This window comes from Miniopterus schreibersii (genome assembly GCF_964146895.1).
Source record: "Miniopterus schreibersii genome assembly, chromosome: 10".
Taxonomy (NCBI): domain Eukaryota; kingdom Metazoa; phylum Chordata; class Mammalia; order Chiroptera; family Miniopteridae; genus Miniopterus; species Miniopterus schreibersii.
The window spans coordinates 48,966,096-48,990,317 of NC_138110.1; the positions used below are offsets into that span (position 1 = coordinate 48,966,096).

The window sequence follows — 24,222 nt, forward strand, 5'->3', positions numbered from 1 at the left end:
AATTAAGGTCACTGCCCAGATTTTTTGTCCATATTAAAGTCCAGTCCAGTATCTGGCTAGTTTAGCTTGTGTTTCGAGTTGGACTTTAGTGCGTGTGGGGTTTGTGTGACCATGGACCATGTGGCTGCTTAAGGCTACATGACTATGGAGAGAGAACAGGTGAGGGCACAGGCCAGTGTGGGGCACAGAGCGAAAGAGATCAAGCCTGAGAACAAGAGCAAGGGAACTCTTTGGGATTTTTAACAAGGAGATTCTTCAAACTAATCAATGAACTCTTTATGATTTTGAGCTCTTTCAGTGGTTCCACCCTCCTAGCCAATGACCTTTTTTCCAGACTAGACTGACAGTCAAGAACCTTCCCTACATCACCCTGACTTTACTGCTCATGTGCCCATCTCCCCCTTTGTTCTATCCCTTCCCCCAGTGATCTGCAGGGAATGGACTGGTGGTTCCCTGGGGAGTGTGAAGCTGTAGCTTCCTGGTGAAGCTGCTCACATGACCATGCTTATAACATCTGGCATCCCCTTTGCTCTCTTTCCTTTATTAACTAGCTAATTATGATGATAACACCTTCCCAGTCATAGAAGATGTTTGGGTGTTCAGGAGGCCTTGAAAAATATGGGGAGCATGTAGTGCGTGCCAAAAGTGCCCCACCCAGAATTTTTTTGGTTAGTGAGGCTATCCCCTAGCTGCTGTGGGTGTTGGCAACTCACAGATGCCCCCTTCACTGGGGAATTGTCCTGGGCTGCCAATTACTGACATGTGGGAGATAAGGCTGGTTCCCCTGCCTCACAGTGAGACTATTTCTGGCCATAACTTGTGCTCCAGAGAATCCTGTGGGATCACACTGAAGCTACTCTCCAGCTTTGACTACATCTTTACTTAGCTTATTCTGTTCCTTCACTTCCTTTCTCCTAAGGCACTCCCCAAATAAACTACTTGCCCCAGAATCCCCTACTCAGGCCCTGCTTATAGGAAAGAAATGGAGGGCAGAAGAGATGGAGATTTTCAAAGCAAAATATTTTGAATAAAACTAGCATATGTCCTTGTCCATAAAAATCCTCTGGCTGCCCCACATCTGGAATGTTCACTGGCTTCTTCACTCAAGCTGTTCTCATATCAGAGTACCTCACTGGTCTCTCATTTACTCTCTTCCTTATTCCTTTCTTTCCTGGTTTCCAAAAGGAGCTCCAAATTATTCTTGCTATTTCATGTAGACATCCAGTGTTCCCCAGTTCTAGATTCCAAACTTAACTCCAGGCCCGCTTTGGCAAATCAAAGCCTTTCAGCAATTCAGACGAACAAGAGGGGCCTTCATTCATGGCAGCTGTGGCTGTGAATAGCAATCATTTGTGTTCCTCCATTACACACATGACTCTGTGTGAGAAGCAAACATACTGCGTGCAATGTATGGTGTGTATGTTCCTTGGATAATGTCTCCTAAATGCTTAGGACCTAAGAATAAAACTCTGACCTTGGACTACAAGGTCCTACTGGTCTGACCTCCTTGTCTCTGGCTCTCCTCTGCTTGCTTCTCTCTTCCCATTCATGCAGCTAGATCCCCTTTCTTTCTTGAGTGTGGCAAGGTCTTTCCTGACTCAGGGCCTTTGCACTGGTTGGTCCCCAGCAAAGTCCTTTCCCCATCTTTTCCTGGCTAACTCCTTACTAGACCTTAGTTCTCAATTCAGATGCTTCTTTCTCAGAGAGGTTGCTCTGACCTCTCAAATTATAGGAGGACTCCTCTTATTAACTTCTTTCATAGCATGTAGCTCAGTGGTTATTAAGTTTATTTGCATGCTTGCTTGTCTTTTCATTTGTTTCCTCCATTATACGTAAAAAGCAGGAAGGCAGGACACATCTTATCAGTCGTATTCCCCGCGGCTAGGTCAATGCTTGCTTGGTGTTCAGTACCAGTGTCCTGAATGAAACAAGCCGAGAACCGCAAGTTCACCTTCACAAGTTTGGTTCGGCCCCCTCAGTGGTCTCCTGGCCTGAGAACAGCACCCTCAGCTCCGCTTCAAGGGTGACCTTTCCAAAGCAAGTACTGTCCATCTCTCCCCAGCTTCTTTGCGTGCCATTGGAGAATCTCTGCGCTTAGGTATCCGCCGCTTCACTTTCCAGGCGTTTTCCACGCCCCCGACACCACGCCTCCCCTAGCTACGGGGATACAGAAGGGCAAGCCCGACCGGCGGGACTACAATCCCCAAAATGCCCTGCGGCCCCACGCCACATGATTGGTTGAGCTTTCGGCAGCGTCCAATAAAACATGGTTTTGTTGGCTTGTGCAGTCCCGGAAGCGACAGTTCAGCGTCTGCCTGGTTGCTCGGAAGCCGGGCCGCGTGACCACCTGCCTGCCCGCCTCCTGCCATGGGGGGAACCGAGAGCTGCGAGAGCCGTAGGGTGTCCTTCGGCATGGACGAGGAGGAGCGGGTCCGGGTGCTGCAGGGCATCCGGGTGAGCTGGCCGCCGGCAGGCGCAAGGAGCGAGCACGGCCGGGGCAGGGCGGGCGTGGAGGGCGCCTGAGGGTGCGGAGGCCGGGCCGGCATCAGGGGAGGTGCGGGCCGAGAGCACCGGGTGGGCGCGCCTCGCTCGCGGAGCATTGCCTACTCAATGGTGGTGAGCATCTCTCCCCCTGCGCAGTAAACGGGGAAGGTGAGGCTCGGGACAATGCCCAGGGTCCCCCGTGCAGGGAGTGGCCGCCTTCGGGCTTCACCACTACGCCGGCATCAGGGGGAAATAATTGGAGAGCGAGCGAGATGGTGAGGCCACATCCAGCCCCAGTTGACTTGTTACTGACCTGAATCTGTTCCACCGCACACCAAGTGCATGCGTCTTGTTCTCTGTACATGATATGCTGCTACCGACCCTGGACAACTGCAACAGCCTTTTAACTAGGGGCTCTCGGATTCTCAACACTGCAGCCAAAGGGGCACTTTAAAAGTTGTAATTCAAATAATAGACCCTTCTCCTTAAAATCCCAAGCAAGGGTTTTTTGTTGTTGTTTTGGTGTTTTTTAAAATCCTCATGGGAGGACTTGTTGCTTGATTTTTAGGGAGAGAGAGAGAGACGGAGGCGTCGGTGTGCGAAAAAACATGGTCCGTTGCCTCCCATACGCTAGGGATGTGCCCTGACCAGAAATCGAACCCACAACCTTCTGGTGTACTGGACGATGCTCCAACCAACTGAACCACCTGGCCAGAACCTAAGGAAGGGTTTTAATGAATGCCTAGTGCATTTAAGATGAAAAGGAATGACCTTACCTTGTTTTACAAAACTGTGCTGCTGATCTCTCTGATCACGTTTCACAACCCCCCCCCCCCCCCCCATTCACTAGCCTCAGGACCTCCTTGTCCCAGCAAGATGTCAGCTTGCTTCAAGCACAGGACCTCTGCATTTGCTGTTTGTCTCCCCCAGCTTTAAAAATATTTTTTTAAAAATTTATTTGTTTTCAGCTAATAAGAGCCATATGCATATGTGCCTAAAATTATATAATGCCCTCTAATTCTGTTGTAATAATGATTGTACATTAGCAAACACCTAAATGTTTTACTAATTGAATTTCATAGGCAACAATATAGGATAATAAAAACATTAATTTCTAATTACTTCATTTGACATCACAATGTAAAGCATGAATCTATTAATGTATCTTGCTGAGAAAACAGGAGGTTTTAAGATTCTAAATCTAGATTTTAATGATTTTGAAATAAATCCTTGGTTTTCCCTATTTCCCTACAAATCATAATTTTGAATACAGTCATATAGCAATCACAATTTAGTTGACTGTTGAAGGTCTTTTTCAAATTGTGCCCTTTCCAACATTTTTCTGAAGCTGGTTTCTGGTTGGTTCCTTCAATACCAAGAGTTCTTGTATGATGATTGCTGGGTAATGTTTGCCTGATAGTCCAACTTCCACTTGTCCTGTCTTACTTAGCTCTATAGGGACGTATGCAAAAACCCGACTCACCTGGACACTATAACTGTGGCTTCCAGACATGGTGTTGCCAACCACCTTGCCATTGTACCGGATGCTTTCATTTCCCTCCAGATTAACGTCCATTGCCAAGGTGAGGCAGAGCAGTCTCTGTTTCAGCCCCTTGGCTTTAGTCTGTTTCAGTGCTTACCTATTAAGTCTGCTGGCTGCATCAAGGTTCTGGTTAAGGTTTCCTTTCCAGGCCCTATTCCCACCCCCACCCTCACCCCCAGCTTTTCGTATATCAAGCTCTTACCATTCTTGTTATAGTTAAAATATTCGAGTATCCTTACCTGACCACTTAATCTAAAGTACCTTCCCACCCACAACTGTGTGTTGAAGTGGTTAGAGAAAGGAGAGTGTTTTTATAATAGAGTGGGGGCCTCTACTCTTTGCCTGTCATAGTACTTGGTAAATACATTTGGTGCCTGCTGGTGTTATCTAATCTTGACCTGACTCATGGCAAAGGCAAAATGAGGTTGGAAGGTTGAGAGGCAGGAGCCTGAATTGAAATTGAGAAAGATATCCTTGGCTACATTTGGGTGCTCTCCCACCTTTGTCACCTGGTATCCTGCTTTGGGGAATGTTGGAAAGATAGGTCACTGGGAGTTTCTAAGGTTCAGGGGAGTCCCTTGGGAAGTGATTTCCTTTGAGTTGACAGAGGAACATCAACTTTTTGGATATCAGGCAGGTACATTTTATTTCTAGTTTTCTTGACAATTCTGCAAAGTATAAATTCTCTTTAAAGATGGAGAATTGGGCTTAGAGAGGTTAAGGAATTTGTCCAATGTGTTACCTGAGTAACTTCTGGAACTTTAATCCAGATCTTTTTCTCAGTACTCCAGCTCCTTCCCTACCACTGATGCAAAACAGCAAGAAAATTCTGTGACAAAGCCTCCATCTGTCCTGATAGGGTGCTGGTGCCTCACTTTGTTCTACCGGAGGTTGTTAAAATGAAAGAGAGCTTTGGCGACAGGTTGACTGCTGGACAAACTCATTAGAGAGAATAAATGACTTGCCCTGAGTCACACTGTGGGGTGCATGACCCCATGCTATTACAGCCCCTCCCTCCCTCCCTCCCTCCCTCCCTCCCTCCCTCCCTCCCTCCCTCTCTCCCCCCCTCCCTCCCTCCCTCCCTCTCTCCCCCCCTTTCCTTCTCTCTCCCTCCTGCTTATGTTCCTGGAGATCAGAGAAAAGGAGGTGACAGCAATGAAGTGTTTTGGTGTATGTAGTGACTTTTTTGTTCGCAAAGTTACTTGAGGGTTGGGGAGTCCACTTTGTTATTAGGCAGGTGAGTAAAAATCAGTAGAAGAGATCATTGGATGAACACAACAAGAAGTTAATTTAATAGAGGTAGATGCCAAGGAATATCTGCCCCTGCTCCTTCAGAGAAAGTTAAATATTCATAAAGACCACTTGTGTTTAACCCCCTGGGCCTGGGCCTGGGCCTGGAAAGTGCTCTAGTTCCTTTAAAATGAAATGCTAGGGCCTTGCTAGTTTGCACACTTACTTGCATAAATTTACATGGTGAGTTCCAGCCCTATTTCCTTGGAAGGTAAATTTAATACAAAGTGCTGCAATTATATTCAACTCATTTTCAGAGCAAGCATGTGTGAAATACATAAAGATTGCATTTCAACCAGTATGTTTAACCCCATCCTCCAATAAGACAAAAAGGCACACGTGGCAGCAATGCCCTGTGTCTGCCCACTGCCTGTTCTCTGCCCCGGTGAGCAGCCATGTTGGGGATTCAACTGAAATGGTTGCTCCTCCACATCCAGACTCCTCCCTGTCTTCAGCCATTTCCCTTCCAACCGCTAGGTGGCTCTTCCCTAGTTACTTCCCCAGCCTGCTGTGTCAGGTGTGTCCCCAGGCTCATTGCACCCTCCTGGCTGTATCACCTCTATCATTTATTGCTCCTGTGAGGTGAGTCTGGGCCACTGAGGGGAAGATCAAGGAGGGTGTAGTTAGGCACACAAGAAACAGTTCCCAACCGTGCCAAAACCAGAGACGCCACATGCTGAGCATCGCACCCATAGCTATTGCCTATTCATCACCTCAGTAAACTGCTTGCTGTGAATGTGTGACTTGCCAGACATCGGGCCTGGGTTTGCAGAGACAATAAGGGACAAAGCATAAGGTCCCTGCCTTCATGGAGACCTCCGCCCAGTAGGGAGGACAGACCAAAAGAAAGAGAGAAAAAAGAGGCAAAGGAATAAAAAAACTGCAAGTGCTATGAAGGAAACAAAGGATGCAAAGAGTAATGGGGCCACCTGCTCAAGGTGTGATAGTTAATGCTGCTCTGAGGAGGTGACTTGGAAGATGTGCCTGAGCCAGCCAGGAGAAATGCACATATTTACTCTTTGCTGAGTGTTTTAGGAGCAGTATCTCAGATATTGCCCACGCTGACCTGAGATATCATCCCTCTCTCAGAGGTGAGGAAACAGTTTCAAGGCGGTGAAGTAACCCAAGGTCACAGTGAGTTAGTGGTAGAGCTGGAAGCTCAAACGTTCCAACTCCATCACTTATGTGCGTGGTAGCCACACAGACTGGGATGTTGGGGAACATTGGCAAGGTGATGAGGCCAGACACGTAAAGGGCCCTGAATGCCAGAGAGAGCTGTTTACATGTTACCCTGGAGGCAACACTGCAGGAGTAACTACTTCTACTTCTCTAATCAGGAGTAGGGCTTTGCAAAGATTGTAGCTGATGATAGTGATTTTTCTTTCTTTTTTTTAAACAGCTTCATTGAGGTGTATTTTATATGTAAAATTCACCATTTCAATGATATTTTAGCAAATTAATAAAGTTGAGCAACTGTCATCACAATAGGATGTTAGAACATTTGCAAGACCTAAAAAGATTCATTGTGCCTATTTGCAATCACTCCCCACTCCCACTTCCAGCCTCAGGTCACCATTAATCCTTCTGCCTCCATGCATTTATCTTTTCTGGACATCCCATGTAAATGCACTCATACATCTTTTACTGCTGGCTTCTTTCACTTAGCACAATGTTTTTGGTGTTGGTTCATTCATGTTGTAGCATGTATCAGTATTTCCTTTTTGTTGATGAATAGTATCTCACTGTATGGCTGTATTGCATTTCATTTATCCAGTCACCAGTTGAAGGACTTTGAATTGTTTCTGGTTCTTGACTATTGTGAATAATGCCACTGTGGACATTTATGTGCAAGTTTTTTGGTGGACATATGTTTTCATTTCTCTTGGGTAGATACCTAAGAGTAGAATTGCTGGGACATTCTGTTTATGAATTTGATGAGTGTTAGGTTTAACCTTTTAAGAAACTGTCAAACTGTTTCCTAAAGTGACTGTATCATTTTACATCGTTCCCATCAACAATATCTAAGGGCTCCAATTTCTCCATATCCTCAGCAAAACTTGTTATTGTTTGTCTTTTTAATTATAGCAATTTTGGTGTGTGTGAAATGGTATCTTATTGTGGTTTGAATTTGCATTTCCCTAATAATTAATCATGTTGAGTATCTTTTCATGTGCTTATTTGCCATTTATATATTCTCTTTGGTGAAGTGTGTGTTCAAGTCTTTTGCCCACTTTTAATTGGGTTGTTTGTCTTTTTATTAGTGAGTTAAAAGATTTCTTTATGCTGGATACTAGTTCCTTATCATATTATGATTTGCAAATATTCTCTCCCAATATGTGGCTTGTCTTTTCATTTTCTTAGTAGTGTCTTTGAAGTGCAAACATTTGTAATTTTGATGAAGTTTAATTTATCATTTTTTTTTCTTTTATTGATTGTGCTTTTGGTGTCATATCTTGTAAATCTCTGCCTAATCTAAGGTTATGGAAAATTTCCTCTTTGTTTTCTTCCAAGAGTTTTATAGTTTTGACTTTTTAATGTAGGTCTGTAATCCATTTTGAATTAATTTTTGCATTTGTTGGGAGGTAAGGCTCTAAATCAGAGGTAGGCAAAATTTCTCTGTAAATAATCTGATAATAAATACATTAGCTTTGCCGACTAGAAGATCTTTATCATTACTACCCAACTCTGCCGTTGTAGTTTGAAAGCAACCATAGGCAATATGCAAATGAATGGGTGTGGTTATGTTCCATTAAAACTTTCTTTACAACATCAAGTATTTGGTTGGATTTGGCTCTAGCACTAGAGTTTGTTGAACCCTGATCTAAATCCATCTTTTTTTGCATGAGATATCTAATTTTTTCAAGCCAGCTCTGAGGGCACAATGACCAGTGGGCCTCATCACTGAGTTCCAGACCCGTCTGGCTCTGGAGGCCTCCATTCTGGTTCTGTTGGTACAGGGAGCACTGCCCAGATGGTGTTTATTCTCACATGACTACTGTGTGTATATGTATATTTGTTGATTAAAAATATTACTTGCTCTATTTTGTAGCAACATTAAAAAATATTACAAATCTCTTACTGCCAACAAGAAGCATGCCAATGTTTTCCTTAACCCGTCACTCACCAAGTAGTATGGCTCAGATGATACCACCTGGACTGGGACTAGGAAATGAGAGCCTGTGACTCACCTGTGTAGAACCGCACCGTAGCTGTTCTGGCCCTTGGAGCAGATATGAGCTTTTAACTTTCATCTGCCAGGGTGTATGGTCTTGCCTTTGCCTGCCTCTCTGGCCTGATCATCTGGTCCTATTCTCCTTCTTACACAGTGGCCTTCTGTCAGGCCCTTGGACATGCCAGCTTCAGTTCTTCTCAGAGACTTTGTACTTATCCTCTCCTCTGCTTAGAACTAGATCATTTTCTCCTGGATCTCAAGATGTAAATGTGGAGGCAGGAGTCTTAACATTGGTGTCATCTCCTCTAAGAGGTCTTTCCCAATGCCTGTGGCTTCCTGCATACATTCCATAACTGCAATATTGCATTTTATTCTTTCCTAGCACTTATCACTACCATACGTCACTGATTTTTAAGACACATTTTAACATCTCTGAAATAGGGATGTCATAAAACAGGTGGAATGGTAATTTCATTGGTGTTTTTGTCTTCAGGCTATGTAAAAATAATGGTGTGATTTATAACTGTTTTAGATTATCTTATGTTGGATGGTCAAAATCTTATTTGTAAAATTGTTTACTTATTTATTGTGTCATCTCCCATTAGAATGTAAGCTCCATGAAAGCAAGGACCATGTCTCTTCCATTGCTGTTTCTTTCACCTACTGCTCCTAGAACATTGCTCTCACACGGTGGGTACTTAACAAACAAGTACTTGCTGAGGGAAAATGGGTTAGAATTATGTTGTCCTTGGCCAGGCTACTTCCCCTGGTCCCCAGGGCCTCCTTTCTAAGTGTGCCAGCACCTGTTCTTCCTGGTCACATGACCCTTTACAGCATGACCATTACCAAGGGGACTGCCTGTTTCATGCACATCACACATTGATCACCCATACCCACATGGATTTCAGGACCACTCAGTGCTCTCCTCCCTCCCACGTCTCAGAGGCTGGTACATCTCAGAGAGTCCACTGGGATATGAGGTAGGGAGGAGGGGAGCGATGCCTCTTGGTGTGCTGGTATGTGTTTAACACCTGGCTTTTCTCCCAAGACAGTGCCCTGATCTGTAGCATTTGCTGATTTCTGTGGCTTTTTAAGCTAAATCTCTGATATGTATGTATATGTTTGATCTTTAATTTATGCTATGCTGTAGAACAACTGTATTTGAATTAAAAAAAAGTACCAGGTCTCAAAAAAAATATCCGTGGCCAGTTTCAAGCTGGTTATGAAGTCAACCAGCTTGCAAAACTTCTGAAAATTTAAAAATTACCTCTTGTGCCAGGCTGGTGTGATTTGGTGGTTGAGCATCAACCCATCAACCAAGAGGTCACCTGTTCGATACCTAGTCAGGGCACATGCCCGGGTTGTGGGCTCAACCCCCAGTAGGGGGTGTGCAGGAGGCGGCCAATCAGTGATCTCATCATTGATGTTTCTATCTCTCTCCCTCTTCCTTCCTCTCTCTGAAATCAATAAAGATATATTTTTAAAAAATGAGGTCTTGCAAGCCACTTCTAGCACACAAAAGATTTGGGACACCCAAATCTTTTTTCCATGCAGATTTACTCTTGAATGCCAGCTCCATGTCCCTGCCTGCCTGGAAAATCATTCCATCTCAGCCTTGCTGTCGCCTCACACCCAATCAGGGGTCCCACCTTGACCCTCTGTGTAGCTGACTTGAGCAAGAAATGGGCACTTGACTGTACTGCAGAGTTTACTCTTGACTTTCCAAAACATTGACTCATTACAGGCTTTAGTTGTTATGCTGTAAAAAGGAGTGAGTGAGCCAGCGGATTTTAAGGGTTCTTTACCTTTTATAACCTGAGATTTTATATCTACAATCAAGCTAATTTGCTATTTTCTCAAAATGGCCTCTCTTTTCTTGATTTGCCCCTTTCTGTCATTCTCCCTCAAGCTCTTCCATTAACCTAAGATCAGAACTTCTTTTTCTTTAACTCTGTGCTCTCCTTTGTTCCTCACCACTGAGGTAGCACCAGACAAAAAGCCTGTTACTGCATGTTACTGCTGCTGCCGCAGGCCCTTGTCACTTCGTGACTAAGGGCACGCTCCCCACTCCAGTGTGCTCCCTGTGACACTGCTGATTCACCTTCCAAAAACACCCCCTATGCTCTTCCCTGGCTCAGAAACTTTCAGCAGTGCCCACAGTTGTTTGAGTCCTCTGACTTTGAAGTTCCTGTCGGTACCAGCTCCATCCAAGTCCACCTTTTCAATCCACACCTTCCAGAGACCGGTGTGCCTGTAGCATACCGGTCTCTGGCTGGCTGTGTGTCTTTCCCATGTGCCCAGCCCAGCACTGTGCAAGATTACCTCCCTTCCCCCTCCCCACACTGTCGCTTCTCTTCAGTCCAAATCCTGCTCCTGCCCTCAGGAACACACACAGGTGTACGTTCCTTAGGATATCTTGCTTTTGCTAAGTGACATCCGGTCTGGACTGCTCACTTTTTTTTTTTGGTTCTCTTTATAACAGGTTTATTGAGAGGTGATTTACATACTGTACAATTCACCCATTTAAAGTGTACAATTCAGTGGTTTTTAGAATAATCAGATATGTGCAAACATCATCACAATAGTTTTTAGAACATTTTTATCACCCTCCACCCCCCAGAAAAAAACCTCTTACCCTTTAGTTATCAGTCCCCAGTCCCCCAAGTCCAAGGTAACCACTAATTACTTTTTGTCTCTGGAGATCTGCTTATTCTAGACATCTCAAATAAGCAGAATCATATAGTATGTGGCCTTTTGTGTCTGGCTTATTTCACCTAGCATAATGGTTACAGGTTTATCCATTTTATAGCATGTGTCAGTACTTATTTCTTTTTTATGGCTAAATATTCTATTGTATAGATGTGTCACATTTTACTTATTCATTCATCAGTTGATGAATATTTGGGTGGTTTCCACTTTTTGGCTGTTATGGATACGAACACTCATATACAAATTTTTGTGTAGACATGTGTTTTCATTTCTCTTGAGTAGATAGCAAGGAGTGGAATTGCTAGGTAACTCTATGTTTAACATTTTGAGTAACTTCCAGACTGTTTTCCACAGCAGCTGTGCTATTTTATGTTGTTATCAGCAATGTGTGGGTTTCTGATTTCCCACATCCTTGTCAACCCTTGTTATTATCTTTGATTATTACCATCCTAGCGGGTGTGAAATGGTATCCATTGTAGTTTGAATTTGCATTTTTCTAATAACTAATGATATTGAGCATCTTTTGTATATTTCCTTTGGAGAAATATTTAGTCAGATCATTTGTCCATTTTTAATCAAATTATTTTCTTTGCATTATTGATTTGTGGGAATTCTTTATATATTCTAAATACATATCCCTTGTCAGATATATGATTTCAAATATTTTCTCCCATTCCTTTGGTTATCTTTTGACTTGCTTGATTGTGTCGTTTGGTATACAGAACTTTAATTTTGTTGAAGTTCAGTATATCTGTTTTTTTTTTAAATTTTTCCTGCTTTTGGTATCATATCTACAAATCCACTACCAAAGCCAAGATTATAAAGATTAACCCCTAAGTAAAAGAAAAGATTTACCCCTATATTTTCTTATAAGAGTTTCATTGTTTTAGCTCCTACATTTAGATCTCTGATCTGTTTGTATATGGTATGAGGTAGGTGTTCAACTTCATTCTTTTACATGTGTAAATCTAGTTGTACAGCACCATTTGTTGAAGAGACTATTGTTTCCCCATTAAATTGTCTTGGCATCTTTGTCAATTGACCATAGATAAATAGGTTTATTTCTAGATTCTCAATTTTCTTTCACTGCTGTATATGCTTGGTCTTCTCTTGTCCTGTGTTATTAATTAGCTATTTGATTTGCATGGATCTTAAATACTAGAAGGACTCTGTTATTATTATTATTATTATTATTATTATTATTTTTAGTTGCTAAAAAATTGTTCATGCTAAAAAATTAAAATGCAGAAGTGCCAAAAGTAAATTCCTGCCCCAGCTGCTCCTGTCCCTACTTGCAGGACTTTGTGTTTTTTATGTGGTCTTTTAGACTTTAACATCTGAACAGATACATATCTTTGTGTGTATGCATATAAGTGAAAATTCAAATGCATTTTCACATTTGTGAATATACATATGCATGTATTGACCTATTTATATTTGTATGCCTGCATGTTTTTGATGATTGTATATCTCTTTTTACAAAATTGAGATATACAAAGTGTTCTATGACTTTGCAAAATCAGCAGTATATTTCATATATCCTTTTGTGACAGTTATATGTCATACTTCATTCTTTCTTAATGGTTCCATAATATTTCATAGAAGGTATACAGCATCATTTCTTTAATCAGTTCTCTATTGTTGCATATTTATATTGTTTTCTTTCCTTTTTTTCTATTCCAATACTTCTGTGTACATGTGGGAGCACTTTTCTCAGCTGGATACTGGGAAGTGGAGTTACTGATCGTGGCTTTTTTTCTTTAAAGTCATTTTTACATTTTCCCCTCAACTGTGCTTTATGATGCTTTGCACATATTAGGCACTTAGTAAATATTTACTGAAGTGAATGCTTAAGGGTTTTTGTTCTTGATTTATCCTTAGCTTGTTATTTCATTTCAGTAAACTGTTTTATGACACCCTCATGCCTATTTCACTTCCTCTAAAATAAATGGAAGTTTGGTTATCCAGTCTTCATTAGAGGGAACTAAGGTGAAATGAGTATGTGTGGCACTGAGGGGTACGCAGAGGTGAGTAAGTGGAAGCCCCAGCCCTCAAGGTATTTACAAACCATTAGGATGGTGCAGGTAGCATGTGTGGTACGTCCTTAAGAGGCACACATGAGTTCTAATGGGAATGTTAAGGAAGACGAGAAATGCTGCTTCACTTGGGTACTATCAGGGAAGATCTCACAGAGGAGGGGACACTGAGATGCCCTTAAAGGAAAGGTAAGATTTGGGCCGGTAGAGGTGTACCAGGGGTGGGGGGCTGCTGGTGGATCTTGGCAGAGGAGCAGTGTAATGAATTGAGAGGGAATGAGAAAAGTGAGAAGTCGGGTTCCACCGAGTGCAGGGTGTGGGCAGGGAGCAGCAGGAGATGAAGCTAGAGAGCCAGCAAGGGACCTGCTGTGATGGGTCTGGAATCTAGACGGTGGTTTGGCACTAATCTGGTAGGTGCTGGGCCATTACAGGAGGTTTTGAAATGGAATTATATTATTGGAATTGGTCTTAAGGAAGTGGTGTCAGTGGTCAGTCTGGGGCATGGATAAAGGATAGTGTTCATTTCCAGAGGTTTCTATGATATAACTTTTTCCCATTCTTCAATTCTTCCCTTAGCTTTCTGAAAATGTGGTTAACCGCATGAAGGATCCCAGCCAGCCTTGCAAAGTGGGCCAGCTGACTTTTCCTCCTGCTCCTCCATCTTCCACATTTGGCACCTCTAAAGGCCCGGAGAAAGGTACGGCAGGTTGTAGTGATTCTGTGGAAAGCTGGAGTAGAGTGTGAAAGGAGTGCCAAACTATGCACCTGTCAGAACATATTTGACAGCTAATGTGGCTCCAGTTTGTTTCTGGGTGATGTCAACATCTCCTTTCTGATAATGACTTTTGAGGGGAGTGTGGCTTCCGTGCATTACAGATGCTGTCTGGTATAACAGCAGCAGCACAGGTTAGTCAGAGCTTCTGTGAGTGGGGCCAAACTTTTGCCTTATTGTTTCAGTTTCTCTCTATGTAAAAAAATAAGGCAAAAGGGCTTGGTTTGACAGCTCCTGTAAGAAGTTGCTTTTAAAGATTCATAAGCGAAGCATGATCAGTAATGTTGGTGTGGTCCAAAGAATGGTAGGGGTTTACGTGAGATGGGACAATTAGGGGGGATTGAGTCGATGACTTTGGTGTCAGCCTCAGCAACTCTAACCTGGCCTACACGTCCTGTTCCTTCTAAGAGTGGCTTCCACTCTGTACCTCCCACGAGTTCTTTTTGCATCCATGCAGGGCTCAAAGCTGATTTGTTCCCTACTCTTTGGTGCCCATCACAAATAAAGAAATTTGTGTTTTTCTCTAAATAACTACTTTCAGCAAACTTTATGGAACAAAACGTTTAAGCAGAAGGTGTAAGGTACAAAAATATAAAGCTATTACAAACCAAAAATGTCTTGAGACAATTGCTGTTCTACTCAATAAATACTTGTTTATGAGAATTTGGGTCTTAGCTATCATTTGTAACCTGATGTATTTTATTTTTTACCAATTGACTGGAGGAGCCATGGCACTGTGGAGTATAAATTCTGTCTTACAGTGGATAACTGTTCATTGTATTGTATGTGGCCTTGCATTAGAGTTGCCTTTTCTGCTAATCCTCCCTATTAAGTTGTAAGATTATAGAAGGCAGGAACATAGCATTTTCTGAAAGCTAATCAGGGATCAGGACGTGTGCTTCATACTGGGACACAGTGACAGGTAGACACCCAAAGCTCTAGTTAAGGAGCCAGATATACATATAACCCTGTGGGTCACATGCATCATGTGATGTTGCAACACTATGCAACATGCTTAAAGTCTAAGGTAGCACAGAGGAGCGAGTGACTCATTATTTTAGGGCAGGACTCCTGGGAGTTGACTTTTGAACTGGATTTTGAAAGAGCAGTGATAGATAGGCGGTTCAGGCTTGGTGAACAGCATCAGCAGAGGCCCAGAGATGACACAACCTGGCCTGTTTGGGGACCTAGAGACGGTTTGCTATCTCTGGAGTACAAAGTAGAAGGAAAGGGGAGGTGTCAGGGCAGTGCTCAGGAGCCAGGTCCTGGAGACCTCCGCACAGTGGCCAGAGAGCTCCGACTTCATCCTCATGGCCAGGGTGCAGGCCAGGCCTTCTACACCTCTGCCCCTGTATTGTCTACCTCAGGGCTTCCTGAGCTTTAGGGCAAATCAGTACCTGGATTTGGATCTGCCCCAAGATCTTTATGAATATTCTATTAGTGAAGGGGCTGAGTGATGTTCTCAAAATCCACACAAGATACCCTGTCCTTTATCAAAAGGGCTAGCTCCCATGATTTCTTTAGCCGACTGATGAGTTGAAGTGGGTCAAACTTAACCCAGGGCATTTTAATAAACTGCATTAACTGGTGAGAGGGAGAAGTGATGAGAAAAACAAAATTGCTAAAATATATTATGCACACATCAATTTTAGCTTTGGATGATAAAAGAAGCACTCATTTCAGTTTTGGTAAGTTTCAGTAGTTTAAGAAGCAAGAATTGTGGCTCATTTGTCATTTGGTTTTAGTTATAACAAAGCGTTTTGCTGTTTAAATGATTGATGAGTATGAGTTTTGAGTTTCTGAATGCTTCAAGTCAGCATAAATGGACTGTCTTGAAGTTGACTAATTTTAAAATATTTCTACTTTTAAAATCAGTGTTTGCTTTTATTTTAGTGATAGAACAAATTAGAAAAAGAAGTTAAAATTAAACCCTTATGTTGTACCATACCTCAAAACAAATGTCAGAGGCAATACAAGATTTAAATATAAGAATTGAAGCCATAAAATTACAATGGTACATAAAAGTGCAATCAGTAGATTTTCTAAGCACTACATCAAGTAAAGAAACCCTAAATTATGAAGAAAAGTGAGTAATGTAAGTATAAGAAATTAGAAACAATTTAGAAAAAATAAATGAAGTATGAATAATAAACTGGGAAAATATGACAGAGTATTGGTGGTTTTAATATATAAAGAAATTTTAAAGATTCTTAAAAGAAAATGTACACAAATGGTCATATGCATGTGATGAGATTCTCAACTTTCTTAATGATCAAAGACACATATTAAGTAATGAGAGTTACCATGGGGGCAGGGAAAAGGGCAGGCTTGTACATGGATGGAAGGTGGGAGTGTGGATTAGTTTACATTGTCTACAACGGACTGATATTTTTGTAGCGATAAAAAAGGAAAATTGTATAAGAAGCAAAAATAGGATAAATTATACCTCAGTAAAGCTGTCGTAACAAATAAGTAAGAATGGGGAACATTAATGTCAAAATAAGAACTGGTCAGCAGTATACTATTTTTTATTTCCATTCGAGAAACTGTCATGTTACTCTGGAGCACTTAGGTGTGCCCTCCTTGCAGGCTGGAGCTCGGCTGCGCCCATCCTTCTGTAGAGTCTGAAAGTGTGAATCATAGGATGGTTACTTTTGGAAATGACTCTGAAGGGTTGCGTGCTGCAGCCTGTGAGTTCAGCATGCTTTAAAAGGTCTTGGGAGTGAAATGCCAAATCCCCACATATTCTTTCACAAAGCCTACTTCTTCTAAAATATTTTGTGCAGTCCTACTCACTGCTGCTTTTAGAAGCCTGTGATGGAGGTGTAGGACACTTGGCCAAGGCCACAGAAAAGTGTTGAAATTTGGCTGAGAGGTGGTTTGAGAAGTATAAAGCCTGAGGGAGGGAGAAGAACAAAACCCTCAGAGTCACTAAGCAGTGACGAGAGTAGAGTGAGTTGGAAATACTCAGAAATCTCCAAGTTCATGGCCATCAAAAGGTAGACCTACTGTGACAACTTAAAGAACCCAATAATTCTAGAGGTGATCCAGGTAAAATGATATATAAAATACCATTAATAGGGGGTGTTTGCCACATTCAGGATTAGAAATTCGTAGAATGGGGTACTAAGGGAAACAAGATTTAAGGAACCTCCTTTCCCCTCCTGTCTCCCATGTCACACCCAGACCCTGGAGACTGTCCTTTCAACATAAAGCGTGAAGTGGTTCCTCAGCTGTTCTTGGCCTCTGTTTAGTAGATGACCTAGGGGCCAGGTAATTGTAGAGTGAGTAGGGATGGATTTGAAACACTGCACTCAAATAGTTCTGCTTGCCACCAGTCCCATGCAATAAGAGGTCCTGGTGCAGAATGAGGGAGTGGAAGGCCTTTGGGCCGTCACTCCAGAATAGTTGGATCAAGGATGTGTCCATCCCTGGGGACTGTCCATCCCTGGGAGTGCACTCCTGAGCTCCTTTCCTGGATGACCACCATTTATCCTGGGGTGCTGCTGACAGGCCTCTTCTTCTCGTCCCTTTGCAGACTCCAAACTGCCCAGGTCGGGGTACGGCGGTGGCCAGCAGCCCTCGGGAATTGCGGAGGATCTCCCTAACAGGTAAGTGTGAGTGCCTGCTCACCCCTGGCTCTGTACTGGCTGAATGATCTTTCCTCACTGGGGACCTTTCCCTGGCCTGAAGGCTCTAGGATTTGTCTCACATATTTTGTATTATTTAGATTGCACGACTGCCCTATGATATAGGTGGTACTGGTCCTTGATTAAAGATGAAGAAACACCAAAAGGGGCATGTGGGAGTTGATTGCTAATGTTTTCAAAAATTCACTTGAAAAAGCCAGGACTAAATAGTTGAGTGTCTGGACTTTCTGGGCCTGTGTGCATGTGCAGGCAGGCATATTTTTAGAGATATGAAGGAGAAAGTGGAGCCCTCACAATTCTAACTGTAGTTGGTGAGATGGACGAGGCTTCAGGATGCTGGCGACTTCCCATCAGCACAAGCCAGTACTCTGAACTGGGACCTGCTCCCCTCCCAGGGCTTGCAGAACAGTGGTTAAGGCACAGAGGCCCTCCTGGAGTGCAGGTTTGCATTTTGATTTTCCAACTCACGGGTAATGTGACCATGGAAAAGCACTGTTTCTCTCTGAGGCCTCTGAGGAGGTAATTCCTGTACCTCTTTCATTGGAGTATTGTCATGATTAAATATGTTAATACATTCAAAGCACACAGTGCCTGGCACCCAGAGTTCTCAGTGAATGCTAGTTAGTTGTTACCAATCAATTTCTTCAACACCCTTGAAGACACTGGCCTCTGTGACAGAGGGGCCAAGTAAATTTGTTTCAAGAGGCGCAGTGTCAGCCACAGTTGGTTTTCTCCTTCCAGTAGGTCAGCCATGTGGGTCTGTCCCATAGATGGATTAAGATCCATATCCTAAGAGTCTCACCTCACTAATCCTAAGAGGCCTCTCCAAGAATAACTAACCTGAACCCCCTTTTTGGATACTTTTAGACAGTTAAAAAGTGACCAAGTAATACATGCTAATGAAAGACTTAGAAAATACATAAAATGAAAAAAGCCATCCATGGATTCATCATTTCTAGACAACCATTGTTAGTATTTTGGAGTGTTTCTTTAAAATGTGTTCTTTTCCCTAGTTTGGGATTATTTTTTCAGTCATATATAATTTTTTATTTTGCTGTTTTCACTTAGTATTATAATTTTTTCCATTTGTTACACATGCTTTATAAACATTTTTATTGCTTAAAGTAGTTTATTAGTTCTCAATTTTTAGATCCAACCTATAGACAAATCAAATAATGTGTTTTTTAATGATGATATAATATGCCATTGTGTGATTATACCAAATGTCTAACAATCAAGGTCAAGTTAAAAGGTATTTCAGTTGTGTGCATTTTTTATATTATAATAAATAATACTACTAACAACATCTGAGTACTAGTAGCTTTCTCTCTCTCTTTAGTGTTATTTTACTGGGCAGAAAGCCCAGCAATAGTAAAAGGTTAGGAACAGATTCAGAATGAAGAGTTACATGTTCAAAACAAAGGGCTGCTGCTATCTAAAAACCTTCAAGCTCTCAAGTGGAGGCAGGGAAGGTGGGCTTCCTACCCTTCCTACCCACTTTTTAAAGAGTAACTAGCGAGGGATTGAAACCCTGCCCCAAGAATTTCTCATTTGGCATATGGCTGCCTGATTCCTCACTCAGTGGTCAGCTTTCCTTCTGTTTCTAATCTATATTGTTCTGGCTGAGAAAGTGTCACTGTCACAAAGTATCACAATCCCCTTGCCTTGGGGGCTGTCACTGATGCCTAACCTCCAAAGGGTCAGGCAGTGTGGGCTTTCACAGTACTCTCTCTGGCCACCCTCAGAGTTCCACTGGCCCACAGGTCCCAGTCCCCTGCGCAGCTGAAGTGAATGCACAAACTTTTTCTTGGCTACCTTCTGCCAAGTCATTATATCTGCACCTGCTTCTCCCATGTCTCTCCTGGCACAGGTATAAACAGCAGCAGGCTATAATCCAGGATGAGCTGTTTCAGGCGCTGAGGAGGGAAAGAGAGGCAACCAAGGAACCCTGGAGCGCATGCCTGCATGGAGGGGAGGGCAGCATTGACGAGGAGAAGCAGAAGTCAGCCCTGCTGGTGAGTGCATATCTTCCTGAGCTGGCCTTTTATGCTCTCGCAGTACAGGGAAGCAGAGGTCGGGCTGGGGCCTGATCTCTCTGAATCCCGGGGCTCAAGCTGCCCATTCGATGTCCTCCTAGTCATCTTTGTGGAAAGGGTGTATTTTTAGGGACCAGGAGCTTGAATTCTTGTAATCCTTGCTCTGGTACTGATAAACTTTGCTACCTCTGGTCTGTGTTATCTCTGGGGATGTCAGGTCTATAGTGTAAGGGCTGGATCATTCGATGGCCTGGTTCTGCTCTGAAACTTGACAGGTGTAAGTGCTACAGTGGTATGTGTGCCAGAAGGGTGTGAAGGGGGAGGACTGAGTCTTGGGGCCATGTAGTAAATGAGATGTTAAGTTTGTAGAGATAGGCAGCCCGGGTGTGAATCCTAGTTGTCTCCTTGTTAGCATGGGCACATCCTCTAGTGTCCATGAGCCTTGGCCAAGGATTAGGATGTTTATACACAGCATTGCCTAAGGGGTCAGTGGAGGTGATAAGTGACTGTGCAGAGCTTAGTGCTCCCCGGCACATCATGAATGTGTGCTATTGCTGCTGTTATTGTTATTAATACATTTAACTGATGGGAGACTGTTAGTTAGGAGCCATTCTGCTGTAAGTGCACAGATGTTCAAAGTGTGCAGTAGTCACATAAGAAATTCTGGTTGGACTGGGCCCTCTGGGAAATACGAACAATGTAGGGTCCTCTCCCTTGGGAAATTTTCAGTCTAGTGGGGAAGATAGACTTATACCAAACACTTTGGAAAAGGCCAAATTGGTTACATTAAGTGTGAAATGGAGGTAAAGGTAATATGCTTAGGAATGCTAAGGCAGTGGTGCCAACTGCTGGTGGAAGAGATGGCATTTGACCTCAGCCTTGAACAATGTGGAGCCCCCAGGCTGAGGGAGCAGCTGGGCTGAGACAGGTGCATATCCTGGAGTTGATAGGACACTGAGAAGTGAGTGAGGTATGAAGACAGATTAGGGAAGGCCTCGGATACCTTGAGTGGTTCACCCACAATATAGCCCACAGTGACTCTGAAACTGCAGAGGATTCCCAATTCATAAGGATGGGAACAATGCGATTTGACTTATGTTTTTAGAACCCCGTGGCATCCTGGTGAAGAATCAATTAATGTAGAGAGAAACTGGAGTGAGAACACAGTTTTAGAGGCTCTTGCAGTTAGTCTCTGAGGGACAGGCAGGTTGTCACCCCTTTGCAGGCAGCCTGAAAACCAAGTCAGAAGGACCCTGGTCCTGGAGATGAAGGGTTAATCAATATGGCATGAGCAATGGAAGTTGGCCACCTAGGACGGTGATCTAGCATGGAAAATCGCAGCCTCCAGGTGTGGTATCTATTCTCACCTGGAATGTGTTAATTACAGTGAATGTGTTAATTACAGCTTCCCTTCTCCACCTGCAAAGGAGAAAGCTGGGCCCTGCTTTCTCAGAATGTCCCTGCAAGAGAACCTGTATAAGTGGGAAGCAACACAAATGACCTTCAGTAGGTTTTTTTAAATAAAGGGTGACTTTGTAGTAAAGGAGATAACATCCTTACTTGACTCCCGCCCCCAGATCTCTGGATGAGTATGGGCTTCGGAACCAGAGTTCCTGGGCATAGCGAAGCAAGCGACCTCCTTCGTTTTGAAGATGTTTAGCAACTACTTTGGTGGGCGTTCCCATTTTTTTGACTTCAGCATCCATTTCTTCATGCCTTTGGTTGCCCTGTTTTCTTTTGGGAACTTACTTGTTTCCTGATGTTGCATCATCTTGCTGGGATTGCAACTCTAATGCCCAACTTCCTCTATGGAAGCTAGGTCTCTTCTTTCCCCCTGCCATGGTACAGGCAGGATCTGGGCACTGGCCCAAGGGCAGCCAGTCAGGTCCTCTCTCCGGGGACTTTCAGTTTTGACTGAGTGAAGAGACCAGGGTAGGGGGCCAGGGTGGGTTTTTTTGTTGCATGACTGACCAGGATTGTCATCCTGTGAGGCTGCCCTTGGTTTCTGTCTGGTCCTCTGGCCTTCCTGAGGATTGGATCATCTGCTGGTAACCTGCTATCAACTCTCCCTTGTTTCAGTTAGCTGGTGTTGGTTTCTGTTTTGGTGCTATAGCAGATGCAGAGCCCAGTTTTAAAGGCTTACAACCACATTCAAAACTCAGTGCAAACAGAGAAGGGAAGCTAGTACCAGGCCCTGTTCTGTAAGTCATTAGGGGCACGAGGTACTCACCTAGATGCTGAGTGAAGCTGTAGCCATCACTTCCATAGTGGGTTGGTGTAGTTATTAGCATGTGCTTTTTGTGGAGATAATTTCAAAACTGTGCTTTGTAGGATTTAAATAGGAGGAGAAAGATGGAGAGAAGAACCTGAACAGAAGCACAGAGAATTTTCTTTCTTCACCTGCGTCTTCCAGATACAAGGATTGAAGGAGCTTGCTAGGCAGAGCACTTAAGGGTGTTGGGATCACAGCATGTCCTCCTCACCAGGAGGCCAGGCTGCACGCCGAGGCAGACCAGGCACGGTCGCTGGCTGAATGAGCTGGTTGCACCCCAAGGGAGACAAGGCATGGTCGCTGGCTGAATGAGCTGGCTGCCCACTTGTTCTTGGTGGCTCCTCTGATTAGTGTCCTCAAGCCCCGCACCCGTGAACCTGCAGCCTTGCCTGAAGGGTTTCCTTTTGTGTTGCCTGAGTGCAGTTTGACATTTAATGTGCGCTTCTGCCCTGTCTCTTTGCCTCTGACTTTTACAATATTGATTTTTTAATCCCTTTCTGCATGAAGGAATGTTTCAGCTCATTATTGGAAAGAGTTCATAAAATTAATGACAAGGAAAGGTAATAATTTTTATAACCTACTTCTGATGAGACGTGTTATGATTTCCCCTCTAGAGCATCAGTGATGAACTGTTTTTGAGCATGTTTATGCCTGATTCTTTCCACTTGCCGACTGGTAAAGCCCCAGTTATAACTGGGGCGATGGCCCTGGATGTCAATGGAGCCTGTGTGAGGTGTGCTTCTCTCTGAATTAGGGGAGGAAATTTGGTGTCCAAATCAATGTTTTGGAGTCCAAAACATTCTAGAGAGAAATAAGAAAGAATAGAGTACCATAGGGCTTCTCTCCATCTCCTGCCTGGCTCTCAGGTGCCAGCAGGCCCTGTGCACCTGTTCCTTGGGGGTGTGCGTGGAGGGTGCTCATTCAGTTCTTCCCCACATCCAAGTCTTTTATACAGTATAGTTAAAAAAGAAGATTCTGATAACCGAATTTATTCCACTCTTCCTTGTTATTATCATTGCTTTGAAGCACTCTTCACCCCCCAGGGAAAATGAAAAGGGCAAAGTAAAATGACTTATCTCATTCCTTTTCTGAATGTTTAGGCCCATATGGCAACTAACGTATAGGGTCAGTCCATCTACAGGACAGGTAGAATCTCCCAGAGCCAGGTATAAAGGGACATACCACGCAGCAGACCATCTCTATGCTCCTGCAGCCACATTTGCTCAAAGAGCAATGGTGTGTACATTTCATTATTTTAGAGAGGTGGAATAATTAGTTGGAAGGAGCATTGTGAGGCCTCCTGGGTTTTTATTTATTAAGGTCAAAGTTAAAGTAATCTGGCCTTGGAGAAAAGGAAACTACAGATAGGCTTGCATGAAAAATGGTTCAACTATATTTTTAGCCAATTGCACACCAAAAAAAGAACTTAGATTTTCTTTCTCATATATTTTATACAAATTGGCGGAGAGGGAGGGCATAAAATCCGGACATGGCATCCATTCACAGCCTGAGTCTGGCACTAAGTCCAGGGATGGCCCTTCGTGTGTGAAGACTGAATTGGGGTGCCCGTCTTGTGGGTGGTTGTGAGGATCGACCAGGAGAGCAGGTAACCTAATTGCTGGCACCCAGGTGCTTGAGGAAGCGGACAGGTTATTCTGGGACAGTGAGGCAGACAGAGCACTGCATCCAAATGCCTGCTACTGGGATCCTTTTACTCCGTTACATTGTTTCCTTCTTTGTGGAATGGGGGTAGACAGGGTTTCACATTGTTGGCAGTGTTATAATTTGTTCTCTTCTTCACCTCCACTTGTGTACCCAGGACACAGAGTTGATGTGAACTGATTCTTAGAACAGAACAGCCATGTAGGCCTCTGACCATTTGTCTGAAAAGAGAGGTAGAGCCTCACAGAAACACATTTTTTATGAGTAGAGGCCTTGGGGCTTCCCAGATGTGTGTTACAGGTGTAGAATGAGGGCCCTACGGTGGCTTTGCTGCTGCCAACTGTCTTACCTACTTCACTTCGCTCTTTGTCCATCTCTGCCCAGCGTCTCAGCCGCTGTGCGTCAGAATCAACTGGAAATTCGGTAGAAATACACACTTGGTTCTCACTCTGGAAACAACTGGGTTAGATTCTTTGTTGCCCTGACCCTGGAATCTGTGTTTTTAACAGCTCCTATGTGGTGCTGGCACAACAGGGCCAGAGCTAGCTCCTGGGCTAACAGTGGGAGCCAGGGACACCAGAGGGAGGGACTCACAG

The 24,222-nt window shown here is 43.5% G+C and overlaps 1 protein-coding gene across 2 annotated transcripts in view; it reads left to right on the plus strand.

The window, feature by feature from the left end:
* The first annotated feature begins 2,286 nt into the window (after positions 1 to 2,286).
* CHCHD6 (coiled-coil-helix-coiled-coil-helix domain containing 6) overlaps positions 2,287 to 24,222 on the plus strand; it is a 181,972-nt gene continuing 160,036 nt past the window's right edge. The window contains exons 1-4 of one of the 2 annotated variants that reach the window (XM_081149946.1): positions 2,287 to 2,454; positions 13,811 to 13,931; positions 17,545 to 17,617; positions 19,527 to 19,671. In XM_081149946.1, coding sequence (XP_081006072.1) covers positions 2,368 to 2,454; positions 13,811 to 13,931; positions 17,545 to 17,617; positions 19,527 to 19,671 — 426 coding nt within the window. In that variant the 5' untranslated portion in view covers positions 2,287 to 2,367. The remainder of the gene's footprint in view (positions 2,455 to 13,810; positions 13,932 to 17,544; positions 17,618 to 19,526; positions 19,672 to 24,222) is intronic. The other variant, XM_081149947.1, reaches the window with a different exon arrangement.